General features: G+C 40.9%; 1 protein-coding gene across 2 annotated transcripts in view; it reads right to left on the bottom strand.

The window, feature by feature from the left end:
* Positions 1–846: 846 nt before the first annotated feature.
* The window catches only part of CNTN4 (contactin 4), a 975,901-nt gene continuing 959,002 nt past the window's right edge, over positions 847–17,745 (bottom strand). For both annotated transcript variants that reach the window (XM_028844377.2, XM_028844378.2), the window contains 4 exons: positions 17,014–17,200; positions 16,473–16,585; positions 5,091–5,259; positions 847–2,881 (listed from right to left, as the gene is read on the bottom strand). In XM_028844377.2, the coding sequence (XP_028700210.2) occupies positions 2,781–2,881; positions 5,091–5,259; positions 16,473–16,585; positions 17,014–17,200 (570 nt within the window). In that variant the 3' untranslated portion in view covers positions 847–2,780. The remainder of the gene's footprint in view (positions 2,882–5,090; positions 5,260–16,472; positions 16,586–17,013; positions 17,201–17,745) is intronic.

The raw sequence follows: 17,745 nt of genomic DNA, 5'->3' as shown, positions 1-17,745 counted from the left end.
TGTTCAAGGGTCAGGGAGGGCTTAGTGTGGCTGGATGCACAGTTAAATTGTTTTGGATTAAAAAGGGCCTTAAGGACCAGGTGTGGTGGCTCATGCCTATAATCCCAACACTTTGGGAGGCCAAGGCGGGCAGATCACTTGAGGTCAGGAGTTTGAGACCAGCCTGACTAATATGGTGACACCTCGTCTCTACTAAAAATACACAAATTAGCCCAGTGGAGTGGTGGGCACCTGTAATCCCAGCTACTCGGGAGGCCGAGGCAGGAGAATCACTTGAACCCAGGACAGGAGGCGGAAGTTGCAGTGAGCTGAGATCGCAACATTGCACTCCAGCCTGGGTGACAGAGCAGGACTCCGTCTCAAAAAAAAAAAAAAAAAAAGCCTTAAATGCTCAAGTTTAGAACTTATCCTTTTGGAAATGGGGGGTGAGGGAAACAACGCATATACTTACAGTAAATATACAAAAGACTTAGCTAATCAAGAGAAAATATTCAAGTCTCATCTTCAAGACATTTACTTGTGGATTAGGACCCTCTCTACTTCTAAAGAGGATTTGAAATCATGTCTTCAGGGTTGTCAATTCCAAAGGAATAGCTCTGGGTCATTTAGATTTGGGTAGAGACTTTTGAGTCCCTCTATGATCCCAAATTATAATTAGCACAAAGGTAAGCTAACAAATTCCCTGACAGGCAGGCAGGAAAAATGCTCCCAAAAGACAAGTATCTTTACAAATGACAGAATATTTATTAACAATACCTTTAAAAAAGATTACATATGCTAGATCACTGGTAAATATCATTTACACTGGGGTTGGGAACTCCCTGGGTGTCATTTTTTTTTCATTCATTTTATTATTTTGTTGATTTTTTTGCATGTGATTTTAAATTTTATTTTATTTTAACATAGAAGTAACCATATCAAACTAAGAAAGGAACACAGCTTGAAATACTGACAATATATTTTTTTTCCGGTTACCACCCTAGTTTTTACACAAATGGAATCCTGATTATGACTTTATTGGATAAATATAAGTAGAAGGTTGAAAAGTTATATTATTTGTAAGCAAAAATGACAAATTACAGCAGATTTGAGTTCTCTGAGAAAGAAGAAAAGGTGGCAGCATGTTTACATGAGAAAATGTTTATAGAAAATTTCATTGCCTTTTATGTCACTGTTCCACTAGCGTTTGCTTACAAAACCTTTCCCATTGTAACAAATAGTTCTTTTCATAAGAATACAGTTTTGTTGATATTGTCATTTTCCAATGTGTGATTTTAAGAGTTAGAAGGTAAAGTATATAAAGCAACTAGGCTACCTATTGCAAAACAGAATCATCAAGAAACCATACCATTGTACTAAAGATCTTTTATAGAGTCATATTAAAAATTCTTGGCCGGGCACGGTGGCTCAAGCCTGTAATCCCAGCACTTTGGGAGGCCGAGACGGGCGGATCACTAGGTCGGGAGATCGAGACCATCCTGGCGAACACGGTGAAACCCCGTCTCTACTAAAAAATACAAAAAAAAAAAAAACTAGCCGGGCGAGGCGGCGGGCGCCTGTAGTCCCAGCTACTCGGGAGGCTGAGGCAGGAGAATGGCGTAAACCCAGGGGGCGGAGCTTGCAGTGAGCTGAGATCCGGCCACTGCACTCCAGCCCGGGCGACAGAGCCAGACTCCGTCTCAAAAAAAAAAAAAAAAAAAAAAAAAAAAAAAAAATTCTTGCAGCAACTATTTGTTGAAATAGGAGAAATCTTCCAAACTCCATATGTAATTTTGATTCAAAAGAAGGGCTCTATTATTACAGAGATACACATATTATATATAAGAAATTTTGTAAAGAAATTACGAATCCATTGACAGAGAATTACTTTTTTTTAAAATTTACATTCAAAATAGATACAGTTAAAGATAATAAAATTATCTTTTATCCTTTGAAAGACTTGGTTGACTATAGTAACTTTTGGTCTATGTTACTACAGGATATATGTTACTTCAAATTTAATGTCTAAGATAGTGCTACTACAAAGACAATGCTAACTTAGTTGAGTGAAAAGAAAATCTTACTGTACAATGCTAAATTCAGGGATGGGAATATTGCACAAGGTGCCTCTTGGGCAGTAAATTTAGCTTTTGAGATTGCAGCCATTCCTGAAACCATCTCAAGTTGTATTGAACAACAAAATTCACAACGGCATGGGGAACATATTGTACATGTCAAAAGGACTTGATTCAATGCATTAACCACTAGAAGAGTAATTTGCATACAGCAGCCTTGAGTTATAGACCAAGTCTTCAGCTGTTCTGCCACGAGATCCTTGTAAAACTGTACAAGTAATTTGCAATTTATTTGCCAAGATGAGTTTCAAACTCTGTCTTTAAAGGAAATATTTTCAAATTATAATTGCATGATTGTGTTGTCCATAGCATTTTACAGCTGAGGAAAAACAGTAATATCTACATTATGTGTTAACTTTAAAAAATTCTATAAAACACTAAATATGTAATAAAAAATATGCATATAAGGACATATGTAAACTGCTTTGGTAACATCATATTACAGATGTCTTCAGTGCATTGCAGAGTTTCCAAAGAAACTTCAGACAAAGCTAGATTTGCTTTGAGGAAGTACTGTATAATGCCATTCCTAAAGAAGCAAAAAACATTTTTATTCCAGTAATAAGATGTACTTGAACAACAATATTACTTAGTACTGGGTGTCTTCAAAACAACTAGCTAAATGTTGCTTATATTATAAACAGCAAGTCCTTGAGATAACTTTTGTCATAAACTGGACCTAGCTGTGAGGGAAATCATTATTGTACTGATGGCTGACAGCGTACATGCATTCGAAGTGGAAGCCCCGGATCCTCTTGCGTAGGCATCTGAAAAGAGAGAACAAATTCACTCAAAACAGCCCCATCCTGGCTTCAAAGGGAAGAGCGGCCACGGGGCTTTCTGAAACAGCAGAACTGCGTGGATTCTACTAGAAATGATGATCAAGATCTTAATGGCTTTTAAATATCAGTTCTATGACTATCTAGCTACGAACCTGCGAGTAGGGTAGAGGACAGCCCTGTACCTCTGTCAAAGCATTTGTAAAATAAGGATGTTCCCATCTAATGTGAGAAGAAACTTCAATATTACTAGTAACAGTACTGATAGATACCATGCCACGTCAATGATGCAACAAAATGAAAATTGCTACTCCCTTTTGAACTCTATGAAAATTGCTACTCCCTTTTGAACTCTATGAAAATTGCTACTCCCTTTTGAACTCTGCGAAAATTGCTACTCCCTTTTGAACTCTTTGTGCTGGGCACAGATGAATATGACACTTAAATCTTGCAAAAACTGGATGAAGGCTAGGTATTATTATTACCTCACTTAACAGATGTGGTAATTTGTGCCCAGATCACCCAGCTAGTAAATGGCTGAACTGGGGTTCAAACCCATGTCTGTTTAAATCTACCCTTTTTCTCCAAACAAAATAGCCTCAATCCTTTTTACATTTTCTTATGGGTCTTACATTTTTCATAGTAAGAAGCTATCAACTGTCATTCGGGGGCTCTTCAATCTTGTAAGATCTCTTTGACCAACCTAATGAAAAATTCCTTGAAACAGATCATGTTTGGCTCACAGTCACTTCCTTGTTACCTAATAATTACACCAATATAATTGCTTAATATATGTTTTTGTAATGAATAAAACCAGGAATCATCAGTCTACCTAAAACTACCAATCCCTGCAATGATAAGAAAGCATGAAGTACAAAGTCAGATTTTTAATGAAGTGAGATAAATAAACCCCAGTCTTGTATTTTCATGGCCTGGAGATTACTTCCACATCTCACCAAAAATCTGGCTCCCTTTCAACAGAAGTTAGAGGCTTTGTTTGATGAAGTGTAGAATCCAATTGTCCCTGCTTTTAAGACAAAAATGCCTTTTGTGTTTGTATGAAAAAAAAAAATGCAGTAAATATAAACTCCATCCAGAAACACTGGCCTATCACCCCTTAGCAGAGGGATGTTACATGACTAAAAGTCAGGATGGTGGTGAGGATTTTGTCCATAATTTAAAATATCATCTCTTTACCGATGTCTTGAAAATTTATATCTCCAGCCTTCAATGCTCCCCTAATCTTCAGAATGCTAAATCTGAAAGCCTGTGAAAATCTACACTTAGACATCTAACCGCAGTCTTTCTTTTCTTATTGCTGTAAAATACACATAACAAAATTAGCATTTTAACTCATTTAAAATGTACAATTCAGTGGTACTAAGTATACTCCAATGTTGTGCAACCAGCACCACTCTCAAGCTCCTCAACCTTTTTGTCACCCCAAACGAAGACCCAGTACCTAAGCCCCCACTCCCCACTGACCAGCCACTGCCAGTCACTAGCCTCACTCTGTCTCCATGGATTTGGCTGTTTTTTTTTTTCTTTAAATAAATGAGATCACACACAACAACAAAAAATAATACGCTGCTAAGATATTTACAAACATGGTATTTGTAAAAATAGAATTGAATGTATTTGCTCAAAAAGAATATGCTAGTCTCACATGCTATTCAACAATATTTGAAAATGAAGATAATCTTGACTATAGAGAGACATACACATTGATGCACATGTTACATATACCCATTCAAAATAAATAGTAAATTCAAAATATTTCCAAGACATTGAACTGCATATACTGTTTCACTGGAGAAAAACTGCTACAGCATACTTAACAATGCTTTTCCTTCTTCCTTCTGACTGAATCATGCTTTTAACTTTCTAAGCTGTAATTCTGGGGTTACATAGATGCATAGAAAAATAAACGGGCTGACACTGAAAAACCTTAGTGACTGATTCCTGTCTGCTTTAATCTGATTTTTGATTAGCAACTGAGTAGATCAGTCAACACGGGCAAACTGATTTTTGCATGAAACTGCCTATGGCCAGCAAACATCTGGAGAAGGGGGGTAATGTCCTCCATTTTATTTTAAGTCTTCTTTTGCAGGCTGAATGTCTTTCAAGCCCTGACTCAGCTGGAAGGCTGATAAGATAAGACAGGCAGGAGAAAAGGGAGAAAAAAAGGCATTCTCACTTGATATCTTTGGAATTCGAATTTGTTCACTGCTGCTGCCATCTCCTCCATCGCTGAATGGCTTAATTTCTATTATATAATCTTCATCGAAAGGCAAAGAAAGCTCCACCGATGTTTTATTTGTTTCAATGACAGATGTGCTGCTTTGTCTGTTCCATCTGTACAAGACCTGCCAATACAGAAAGAACAGGTGTCACCTGCCGTCTTCACAAAGGCTCCAAAGATGGAGCATTCATTTGTTTTCACCTCTGGGCACCAGCAAAATGCAGGGAATGTAGAGGTTGTCTGGCTGCCCACTTGCATTTGGAAGGCTCATTTGCGGCGAGGGCCATGACTGCAGCTACCATTTTATTCCGAGGAAAGAGCTGAAAGGATATTATAACAGGGGTGTCAGCAACATGATTCTACCTACTGCCTAGCCTCTCGGAGGCTCAGTTGACACACCTGGGAAAATGGAAAAAATGAGTAGCTCCTTAAGGATGTACAGTGCTGTTACACATCAGGGGCTTTGGCATCAGAATAAACTTGGCCACTGGGGGATCACAGGCCACTTCACCTTTTTGAGCCTTATTTCAGTCATTTGTAAAGTGGGGACAATAATACCCACTCTTCTGGAGTGTGTTTTCAAGATTGCACAAGGAGGCTGGGTGCAGTGGCCCACGCCTATAATCTCAGCACTTTGGGAGGCCAAGTTGGGTGGCTCACTTGAGGCCAGGAGTTCGAGACCAGCCTGGCCAACATGGCGAAACCCTGTCTCTACAAAAAATACCAAAATTAGCCAGACGTGGTGGCACACACCTATAATCTCAGCTACTCTGGAGGCTAAGGCAGGAGAATTGCTTGCACCGGGAGGTGGAGGTTGCAGTGAGCCGAGATCACGCCATTGCACTCCAGCCTGGGCGACAGAGCAAGACTCAAAAAAAAAAAAAAAAAAAAAAAAAAAAAGATTGCACAAGGTTTGAATCTGGTGAGGGCCTAGCTTAGAGGAAGCATGTAAAAAATAGTATCTCTGAAGGCTTAAAGATAATCAGAGAACATACATGGCAAAGGTGAGAGCACAAGCCAGGCACAGTAACTTATGATCATGAGTCTTAGAGACAGGACGTTTCAGCACAGGGAGAAGATATCTGAAAGGCAACAGTAGTAACCTCCCATTCCTTCCCTCTGGAACCCCATTTTGTGGGGCTAGGTAACAAAGAGGCAGCCATTGTCACCTTGGACGTATCTGGAGCTTGTAACAGTCCTGTTTTCATCTTGGGTTCTGAGTCTGGAGTGGGATTCATTTGATGAGGTGGCCAACTAGCTTCCTAAAAACACATTCACCTACCTGGGATTGCCTGCTGTGACTGGCATGGACTCCAATCAGGAACAAAATATACAGGTCTGGGAAAGTGTGCCTTTACCTATAGAACCACTAAAGCTCATCCTCTGCAGTTTCCCCTGACAATTAAAAAGACAGGGTTGGATGAGGTCAGTGGCTTTTGGTCCTGGCTGCATGTTAGAACCATTGGGGTGCTTGTAAAATACTTATGCTATAGCTCAGTGGTTTTCAACAGGGTGGGAGGGGCAGGGGAGCAATTTTGCCTCACAGGGAGGTATCTGGCCATGTCTGTAGACATGTTTGTCTAAACAGGCCCTGTTGTTGTAGTGGACAGAGAGACCAGGGATGCTGCTGAACAGTCTACAATGCCCAGGGCAGCCTCACAACAAAGAACTCTCTAGCTCAAACTGTTGACTGTGAGGGGGTCAGAAACCCCTCCAGCTCCACTCTAGTCTGCCTAAGACTGCACAGAGGTGCGATCCAGGCTGTAGGTTTTTTTTTAAGATCAGCAGGTGATGTTACTGTGGGATAGGCATCACGGATTAGATGAATTCGACGAGTAGTTCTCAAATTCAAGCGTGACCAGAATCACCTGGAGAACGCGTTCGAACACAGATTGCTGGGCCCCATTCCCGGATTTTGTGATTACTTCTGGGATGGGACCTGAAAATCTGCATTTCTGACAAGTTCTCAGCTAATGCCAGTGCTGCTGGTCCAAGGATCATGTGTTGAGAAGCACGAGATTAGCTCATCCTTCCCTAAGATCCCTTGTAAATTCTGATCTGCTGAGGCTAGAGACATAAGGTCACTCTCGTGTCTCAAGACAAAACCAGACACAAGTGAAATTTGTAAAATTCCCTTAGAATGGTTTAGAACCCATCTGTTCCCTGGCATTTCATCACCTTAATTGATGTCTCTCTAATACAAGGTGGAAAACACAATTTCCTTAAGGTAGAAAGATTCATAAGCGTCCCCTTCTTCTCCGCAGCATCAGTTGTATCAGACCCAGCATCCCCTTGCTAATGATTAGGCACAAATAAATCCTCAGGCACATTCAGGAGTGTCAAAGCTTCTCATCACAGCCCTCCAGGAGAATGGGCTGGCTGATGGGATGCAAGGTCACATCTGGCTTTGAGGAATAAATTGCTGCTTTGATTTACCTCTGGTCCTTGCAAGAGCTCAGAGGATTCAACTTGTTTCAAATATAAATCCAAAAGAAACACTTCCAGGAAAAAGCAGCCCTTTTATCAGCACTGCTTATCAGTCTTGCAATATCAGGGACTGCAGCAGAACCCAAATAAAGTCCTGCAAAACCTTTATTTACACCAAACACTTTGTTGAGCTGATTGACTTGAAGGCTGCGCTTGCATTTGATATAATCTAGAGTGGAAGACAAGGGGAAAGAATGGATTTGTGGGAACAATGATAATAGCAGCAAATATTATAGACTACTTCCATTATCGAATGTCTGAACACTGTATGTTCTAAATCAGGGGTGTCCAATCTTTTGGCTTCCCTGGGCCACACTGGAAGAAGAAAAATTGTCTTGGGCCACACATATAATACACTAACACTACTGATAGCTGATGAGCTTTACAAAAATTGCAAAAAAATCTTATGTTTTAAGAAAGTTTATGCATTTGTGTGAGGCCACATTCAAAGCCATTCTGGGTCACATGCAGCCTGTGGGCAGTGGGCTGGACAAGCTTGTTCTAAACGCTTACATGGATAACCTCTTAAGGAAGGCAATGTTATTATTCTGATTTCAGAGATGAGAACCTGAGACCTGGAGAGGTTAAGCAGTTGCCCCAGGTCCCATGACTGATGGATCCTGCATTCAGACCTAGGCAGTCTGTGCTCCAGAGTCTGGATTTTTTTTTTTTTTTTTTTTTTGAGACAGAGTTTTACTCTTGTTGCCCAGGCTGGAGTGCAAAGGTATGACCTCAGCTCACTACAACCTCCGCCTCTCGGGTTCAAGTGATTCTCCTGCCTCAGCCTCCCAAGCAGCCACCGTTACAGGCATGTGCCACCATTCCCTGCTAATTTTGTATTTTTAGTAGAGATGGGGTTTCACCATGTTGGCCAGGCTGGTCTTGAACTCCTGACCTCAGGTAAGCTGCCCGCCTTAGTCTCCCAAAGTGCTGGGATTACAGGTGTGAGCCACCGTGCCCGGCTTCAGAGCCTGGATTTTTAACTAAGACTAGCTTGGCGAGCACCTGTAGGGCTCTGGACAAATTGCTTTCCCTCTCTGGCATCTGTCCTGGGGAACGCAAACCAAGGGAATTAGACAGTAAAAAACTAGTGGCCCACGGGTCATAATCAGTCTGCATATATTATTTGTTTGGCCGTCATAGTGTTAATTTTTTTTTGAGTTAGATGTGACCATTTCAAAACAAAGAAAATATACATTAAAAATTTGTGGGTTCTACTGAACAACTGGAAGATATGGCCACACTGATTGCTGTGCTTTGGATGCTTGTCCTCTCCAAAACTCATGTTGAAATTTGCCATTTTAACAGTATTAACAGGTGAACCTTTAAGAGATAATTAGGCCATGAGGCGATTAGGCTCACCCTCACAGATGGAATTAGTACTGTTACGAAAGGGCGAGTCAGCTCTCTATCCCCCTCCCTTCTCCCTTCTTCCTCACTCTCCCTCCCAGCACTGGGTGTCAATAAACTTATGTTCATATTAATTGCCCAGTCTCAGGTATTCTGTTCCTGAGTAAGACTCTACAAAAGTGTGATCCAGAATAAAAGAGACTAAGCCAGTGGTCTATATTCCTGTCTGGCAACAACTGGCTGGAGTTGAGAAGTCTCATTCTGAACAATCACAAACTGCAGTTGGTCATAGTCCCAACACTTCCAATGTTGCTACATTGTCATATGCCTACCTCAGGACCTTTGCACCTGCTTTTTTTTTTTGGCAGTACTTGGGACATTCCCAGAGAGCTGCCAAGGCCCAAATGAAATCACACCACTTGAAAGTGGCTCCTTAGCCTTTATATAAAATAATAAATTTCTCCTGTCTACTCCATGGCTTTCTCTATTCCCCTCACTCTGGCTTCTTTTTCTCTGTAGTACTTTGTTATCACTTACTATATTTATTTATTGCTGGCAGGCAGAAGAACCAACTGGCTAAACGTAGAACTCAGGATCCATACTGCTGTATTCAGATCCCAGGTCTTCAACATACCAGCTATGTGAAAGGCAAGTTACTAAACTCTGTGTCATAGCTCTTCATCTGTAAAACTAGGGATAATAACTGTACCTACCTTCATGGGTTATTAAAAGGTTAAGATGAAGCTGGGCATGTTGTCTCACACCTGTAATCCCAGCACTTTGGGAGGCTGAGGCAGGCGGATCACCTGAGGTCAGGAGTTCAAGACCAGCCTGACCAACATGGTGAAACCCCATCTTTACTAAAAATACAAAAACTAGCCAGGTGTGGTGGTGGACACCTGTAGTCCCAGCTACTTGGGAGGCTGACGCAGGAGAATTGCTTGAACTCGGGAGGTGAAGGTTGCAGTGAGCTGGGATCACACCACTACATCCACCCTGGGTAACAGAGGGAGACTCTGTCTTAAATAAAATAAAATATAAAGTTAAGATGAATTGGAACAGTGCTTAGTATATGTATTAGTAGTAGTTTCTGAATCGACTGAACATAACTCATTTATGTTATCTGCCTGGCTCTGTAGGTAGTTTAATTTGTATACTAAAATCAGATGCTCTACTTTTAGCTCTAATGTCATAAAGTAGCTTAAGGATTTGTGTTGGCAAAATATTTGGGGCCTCAAACTTTCTAAAGTCAGTTTCTTGTTGAGACCATCTACCCAAGCTGAGATCTAAAGAATCTAGACAACTTAGTGAAGACGGGAAAATAAACCCACACCCCAACACCTTCAGTATTTGGGAGGAAAACTTAATTTTGGAAAGGGTCAGTCTGAGATAAACAATAGCCATATTTAAAGGGTCAAATTCTCTAGCAAAGGTCAACTCTTCCATTGCAATCAGATTCACCTTTTATTCAGCCTCTAATACCACCCTAAAAGTGACACTAGGGAGAGTTTCCTGAGATGTCATGGGAAGTAAGATATCACGGGAGGTACACACACACACACACACACACACACACACATAGAGAAAGTAGGAGAGAGAGTTGTTCATTGGTACCTTGGTAATTCAGGGAACTGGCTTCAGGACCTCCCTAAAATACCAAAATCTGTGGATACTCAAGTCCTGGACATACAATGGTATAGGATTTGTGTATAACCTTAGCATATTCTCCCATATACTTTAAATCAACTCTAGATTACTCATAATACCTAACATAATGTAAATGGTATGTAAATAGTTGTTATACTGTATTGTTTTTGAAATCTGCATCATTTTCATTGTATTATTTTTTGTGTTTTTTTTTTCCCTGAATATTTTTGATTCACAGTTGATTGAATCTGAGAATATGGAACCTGTGGATACAGAGAGCTAATGCCTTACATTATTTATCTCTAAACATTCACATGTATATGTAGCAATCAAAATGTATAGCCAGTTACAGTGACATTCCTTGGGGTGTAGCTGAGGAGGTGTAGGGTATCTGGCTCCTCCAGTACCATCCCTAAAAAGAAGGGGGAGTGACTGAGCTGGAAATTAAGAAGAACTCAGGAAGTGTCCTTTCCTACCATCTGGTCTAACCCTGTTACCCACTCTCTTCTCCACTGCCAACACATGTGGTTTCTGTAGCATTTCACACACTTGACACACATCCATCACTTCTGTCCCTTAGAAGAAAAATTCCCAACATGGAGGTGCCACTAATATTTAGATATAGTCTGGATCTAGAAAATACAATGAACCAACATAAAAAATCGCATTTGGAAAAAAAGTGTCAATCCATGGTTCAAATAGGTTATATCATCTGGTCTGCTGCACAGATCTGAAATGGTTCCAAGCTCTCTAGTTTTAATTTGTTCCAATATTTTACTTTATTCTTTTTTTTTTTTTTTGAGACGGAGTCTCACTCTGTTGTCAGGCTGGAGTGCAGTGGGTCAATCTCAGCTCACTGCAGCCTCTGCCTCCCGGATCCAAGCAATTCTCCTGCCTCAGCCTCCCAAGTAGCTGGGACTACAGGCGCCCATCACCACACCCAACTAATTTTTGTATTTTTAGTACAGGTAGGGTTTCGCCATGTTGGCCAGGATGGTCTCCTACTCCTGACCTCAGGTGATCCACCCGTCTTGGTCTCCTAAAGTGTTGGGATTACAGGCATGAGCCCCAGTGCCCAACCTATTTTATTCTTATAAAAATAAAAGTCATCTCCCTAAGTCCTACACTAAGCCCAGCAGATCTTTCCTGGAAAGTGAGATGCCCTTGTGTTTGTCTTGACCTGCTTTATTCTCATCACATACCCTGCTTGATTCTATACTGTTCAAATGAATCTTCTAGATATCTGCAAAAGTGTTGAGAAAATAAGTGTCAGAAGGACCTTCTTGGAAAGATGCTACCAATGCAAGGCCATATGAGAGTTTCTGAGAGGCAACATGAGTATAAATAAGTGGCAACTAAATAATAATCATTACCCAATTTTTCTTCTAAAAATGCCTATAATCTTTTAGACACAGTTCATGAAGCTTGCATATTGATCTCTGCCCTTGAGAAAGCTGAAGGCACTCCAAGTCACTACACTCAACAGACTTCAGTTTTCCTATCGGTAAAGTGGTGGGAAAAAAAAGATTATCTAGGTTTGCCTAGATAATCTCTAGGATTTCTTGCTCAGCTAACATTTGCCTGGTTGCCTGAAATAGTTTAGGTAGCTCCTGGCCCATTCGTTTTCTTTCAGCAGTAACCTGAAAAGGAACTTCAAATCTAGTTACAAGTTCACCCATGGAATGTGTGTAACTCCCAGGGACTCCTTAAGCTTTCTACATTTTTATTGTGCTTTGTCTCCCTGTTCTATGGGTGTACCTGGAAGGAATTTTTTTCCTCTCTTTTTTTTTTCACTGTCTCCCCTGTTTTGGTGAAATCAATTCTGCCCACATCACATCTGCTTTTTTTCATGGTGGTCAATGTCAAGATGATCAGGCAGTGTTAGCCTGAGTCAGACATTAAAAGTTGTAAGGGTCTGTCTTCTCTCTCTCTCTCTCTGTCTTTTTTCTTGAGACAGAGTCTTGCTCTCTTGCCCAGGCTGGAGTGTAGCCATGAGATCTCAGCTCACTGCAAGCTCTGCCTCCAGATTCAAGCGATTCTCTTGCCTCAGCCTCCCAAGTGGCTGGGTCTACAGGTGCCCCACCACACCTGGCTAGTTTTTGTTTTTGTTTTTGTTTTTTTTTTGTAGAGATGGGGTTTCACCGTGTTGGCTAGGCCTGACCTCCAGTTATCTGCCCACCTCAGCCTCCCAAAGTGCTAGGATTACAGGCATGAGCCACCGTGCCTGATCTTCATTCTTGCCTTCTTTCTTTTCTTCTTTTTAGTCTTCTCTTCCCTCATTCATCTTCCAACCTATCCCACCCCTTATCTCTTTTGTCATAGATAAAACTGATCAAATAAACTCTTTTATATTACTTCACACTAAGAGGTTAATAATTTAGTTCAGGACATGAAATCTCCATTCTAATACAACTATAGTGAATATATCTTTGGCTGGAAAAATAATAGTGACAATTCAGGCACTGTCCTCTGGAAGCCCCCAGTCTGGGGATTCACAGCAAGTCAGTTAATTACAATTACCCAAGAGGACGGAAAATAGTATATTGTAAAAAAATCTTGCAAGTAGGCCAGGTGCGGTGGTTCATGCCTATAATCCCAGCACTTTGGGAGGCCAAGGTGGACAGATCACTTGAGGCCAGGAGTTCAAGACCAGTCTGGCCAACATGTTGAAACCCCCTATCTACTAAAAATGCAAAAATCAGATGGGCGTGGTGGTGCACAACTGTATTCCCAATAATTTGGGATGCTAAGCCAGGAGAATCGCTTGAACCTGGGAGGTGGAGGTTGCAGGGAACCGAGATGGTGCCATTGGACTCCAGCCTGGGTGACAGAGCGAGACTCTGTCTCATAAAAAAAAAAAAAAAAGAATCTTGCAAATGAAGGGATCTCTGCCCATCAGGGAAGGCTTCTAAGCTAAAACTGAAAGCTGAGTGGCTGATTAGGAATACAGGGGATATGCAAAAGGTCAGAGAAAAATGAAGACACTAGAAGTTTCTCTTTTAATAAAAAAGTAAATGCAGTCCCAAAGAGTTTAAGTGATTTACCTGAAGTCACATAGCCAATAGAGGACCCCAAACAGGGTTTCCTATCTCTTTTTTTGTTTTTAAAGTTTAGACAGGTCTAGCTCTGTCTCTCAGGTTGGAGTGCAGTGGCATGATCAAAACTCACTGCAGCCTTGATCTCCTGGGCTCCACTGATCCTCCCCTCTCTGCCTCCAGAGTGGCTGAGACCACAGGCATGCACTACCATGCTCAGACTCCTATCTCTTTCTGCTATATATTATATGACCCTCCTAGAAGGGTTTAGTTTTAGAAAAGGACCCAGTGACAGTTCTGTAGACGAGTTCTTAGGGAGTGTTTCTGTACTAGTGGAATATAAGTCACTGTGCCATGTGGATGAAGAAAAATAGTCCATGACAGGGAGGGTCTTCCAAGTCCTTCTCTCGTCACATTATCCAAGGCTTTGCCACATTCTATGTCAAATCCCAATTCCAGTTCTGACTTTGCCTACTACTTTCTGATGATCCTAGGTTCTTTACCTAGTGCCAGACAGCACTACCTATGTCCTACTCTCAACATCTCTGTGCAAAAATGTGGCAAGCCAGCAGCTTGCAGGCTTAGTTCAGACTGCATAGCAATTTTACGTGGTCTGCATCCTCAAGTGTTAAAAGCAAAACTAAACGAAATTAGAAGTGTTGCCAACATTTTACAATTGGAAGATTTTACACAACAATCTTTTTTGCTGCCATCTTTTGAAACATTGGCATGTTTATGGCATTGTGCCCACTTTTTCACAAGGCAACAGAGGCAGGAAGTTAGTAGCAGCTGGTACGCTTTGACAGAAGCACTCTCTAGTTAGCTACCGCTCCCACCCCGCATGCTTCTGCCATTTATATAATCTAGCAGGCATGACTTTGCCATCCTTTCATTTATTTTGTGGTAGATAAAAGACCATTTCACAAGATTCCGGAAAATGTTGACTTCCAAGCTCTTCTGCCTGAAAACATTTCAAAATCTTAGGTTTGGTTTTATAATCTTCCATTTTATTTATTTATTTTTATTTAGAGACAGGGTCTCACTACATTGCCCAGGCTGGACTCAAACTTCTGGGCTCAAACAATTCACCTGCCTTGGCCTCCCAAGTAGCTGATACTACAGGCATGTGCCACCAGTCCCAGGTTTATACTCTTTCTTTTGTAATGAAAACTGGGACTTGCAAAATTGCAACAACCATTTTTCTTTTGAAGAATTAATACAAACCCACTGGAGTTCAAGAACATTGTCAGCATCACCCAATTATTATGGTTTCTCAAAAGCTTTTTAAAAGTCATTTACTCATAACATTCTAGGACTGAATGGGAACAAAATGCTATATAATTAAATGCTCACACTATATTTCCCTTTCTGACCTTTCTTTAGGTGGTGATGCAGGTATGCTTGATTATTTCCAGTGATGGAGAACCCTCTGAGGGTTCATTTTTTACAAGCTTGACTGCTAGAAGGCAAAACAGAGCCAAAATCTATCTCCATGTAGCCTTCACTCATTGGCCATAGTTTTGTTTCTTGGAAACTTGAGGGAAAATTCTACTTGTCATCCACCATAATAGCCCTTCAGATATGTGAAGAAGTTATCATGCTTCTGAGGCTTTTTTAACCCAGCGGTATATCCTCAGTTCATTCATTGTTCAGATGTTTTGAGCCAGCCTCCTGGTCAGTCTTCTCAATGGATGTTCTCAATGCAGTTACAGTCTTCTCAATGCAGTCTTCTCTCAGTGCAGTCATAGTCTTCTCAATGCAGTCAGTCTTCACAATGCATGCTCTGGTTTGCATGCATCTGGTTTACATCAGTTCCTTCCCTCTCTGCACATGCATGCTGCTTCTCATAACAAGACGTAGAATCCATTTTCCCTGCCTTTTAATCTGAGCTGGCCTCACAGTAGCCAGTTTCATCTTTAGCTTTTAAAAGGGCTGGCAGATTCTGCTTTCTTCCTCTTGAAGCTGACAACTATGTAAGAAGTCTGACTACTCTGAGGTCACTATACTGTGAGGAAGCCCAAGTTATCCGTGGGGAGAGACCTCATGGAGAGCATGATCACTGGCCAACCTCAGCTTTCCCACCTATCCCACCTAAGAAGCCAAAAGTGTGTGAAGAAGCATCTTAGTTATTCCAGCCCTAAAATCTTTCCATTCTGGCCCTATCCACATTGCAAAGTCATAGAAAATGATACATTGTTGCTGTTTTAGCCCCTAGCTTCCCTTGGTTTGTGAAGTAGCAACAGGTAGCTGGAAACCTTGCAAGATATTTATAACCCTTTTAACTGCTGCAACAAGGCTACAGACATGTTCTTTTCATTTTCTCATTAAAGACAGGCCAACATTTATAGGGTCAGGCAAACATTTTCTCCAATTTTGCTGCTTTTTCTTTTTTCTTTTTCTTTATAAAACTCTTTTGACTATAGAAACATATGAACAAAAATGATTAATCATTGGTAATATCAGGAGGCTACTAAGTTGGCTAAAAAAAAATACAACTAACTGACACAGGAGCAAAATGAAGCTGACAGTAGAAATGTTTAAAAAGTGGTTCTTCAGGGTATTTCTGGAGACCCAAACACAGGGTCTTTACTCATTTCTGATTGATGCTGCCTGAGCCTAAAGTTAAGGTGATTGTCTAAATCCTGACCAATTGCCATAGACTACAACTCAGATCAAACCATGTTGGAGGCAGCGATTCCTACAGGGTAGCAGAGCATCACCAGGGAAACTGACAATGCAGACAACTGTGTGATTCATGGAGGAGACTGCCCCGACTCACAGCAGGATTAGGTGCCTCTGCAAAAAAGAAATTACCTACTTTGTATCCTTTTACTTCCGACTCATTATCCAGGGCCTTCACTTGATCCCAATTCAGGATAATTTTGGAGTCCGATGAATTCCATATGATGTTTCCAGGGGGTTGACTTGGTGCTATAAAAAAATTAAGATATACGAAGTCACAGATTATTAAGTCTCAATGGATTCTGAGGAATATCTCCTTACTAGAATTTGAGAGTGGAGGCAATTTAATGGGCTATTGCACTAATATGTGTCTTCAAGGTCACTAAAATTTGATGAGATACAGCATTGCAAATGGAAAAAGATTCAGTTGGTCACCTAACATTTATAGCTAAAAGAAGCAGCCCTTCCCAGTGAGGAGAAAAGCATTTCTCTTTCTGTCCTCCAGAGCAATGAATTTTGCATGGTATACGGAAAGGTTCACTTAAAATGCTGAGGGAAATTTGAATCCACATGCTACTAATTAGTATGCAAACGACCATTGGGAGGTGGGGATAAGGAATAAACTTGGGATATGTGTGATGAGTCCCCAAAATATTTCTGAGCAAGTCTGTTCTTACGTGGCTTTCGGGTTGTCACATTGACTGTTGCACTAGAGGGGCCTGTCCCAGCAGAATTATATGCCTTGACAGCTAAGTGATACAGCGCACTGCCTTTTAAGTTCGTGATTTTTGTTGATGTCTGATTTCCAACTGTTCGTATTTTTCTAGCATTTTCTTCTTTGTCTTCATGTCTCCAATATTTAACCTAAGAAAATAAACAGAAAGACCTTGGAAACCATACCCAGTGGGGATATTTCCAATGGCATCAGGTGATTTTGTATGCAGATTCTTATGATGGAGTTAGTTTTCTATACCACATCATGAGCAGAGCTATCAGGACAAAGGACTGCGTATATCCTGAGAAATTATCCACGGTAAGAAGGGTCCCTTTTTTGTCCTCAGCTTCCTAGTGAGATGGTACATTGATACAACCCCTGTTCATTATTTTCTTTTTTCCCCATGTTTGTTTTGAGTCAAAGCTATCCTGGGCATTATCAGAAGTCAAAGCTCATTTTGCCAACCATCCCATAAATGCTTAGATTTGCATATACTTCGAAAAATACCTCTAGAATATAACATAGAAAAAGGGTAGTCTCACAGCTGAGTATTCAATGCTTCCATCAATGTTCAGCTGGAGGCCAGGCCTAAAACCAATGCCTCTAAGTGGGAATGTGGGTCATTTCCTATAAGAATGTGACTTGGAGGACTCATCAAGGGGTACAAATTCTCTTTCAGACCCAAGGCACATAT

Source organism: Macaca mulatta, chromosome 2 (genome assembly GCF_049350105.2).
Source record: "Macaca mulatta isolate MMU2019108-1 chromosome 2, T2T-MMU8v2.0, whole genome shotgun sequence".
NCBI classification, from domain to species: domain Eukaryota; kingdom Metazoa; phylum Chordata; class Mammalia; order Primates; family Cercopithecidae; genus Macaca; species Macaca mulatta.
The sequence above is the reverse complement of the archived record's forward strand: the minus strand, read 5'-3'. Positions and strand labels throughout refer to the sequence as shown.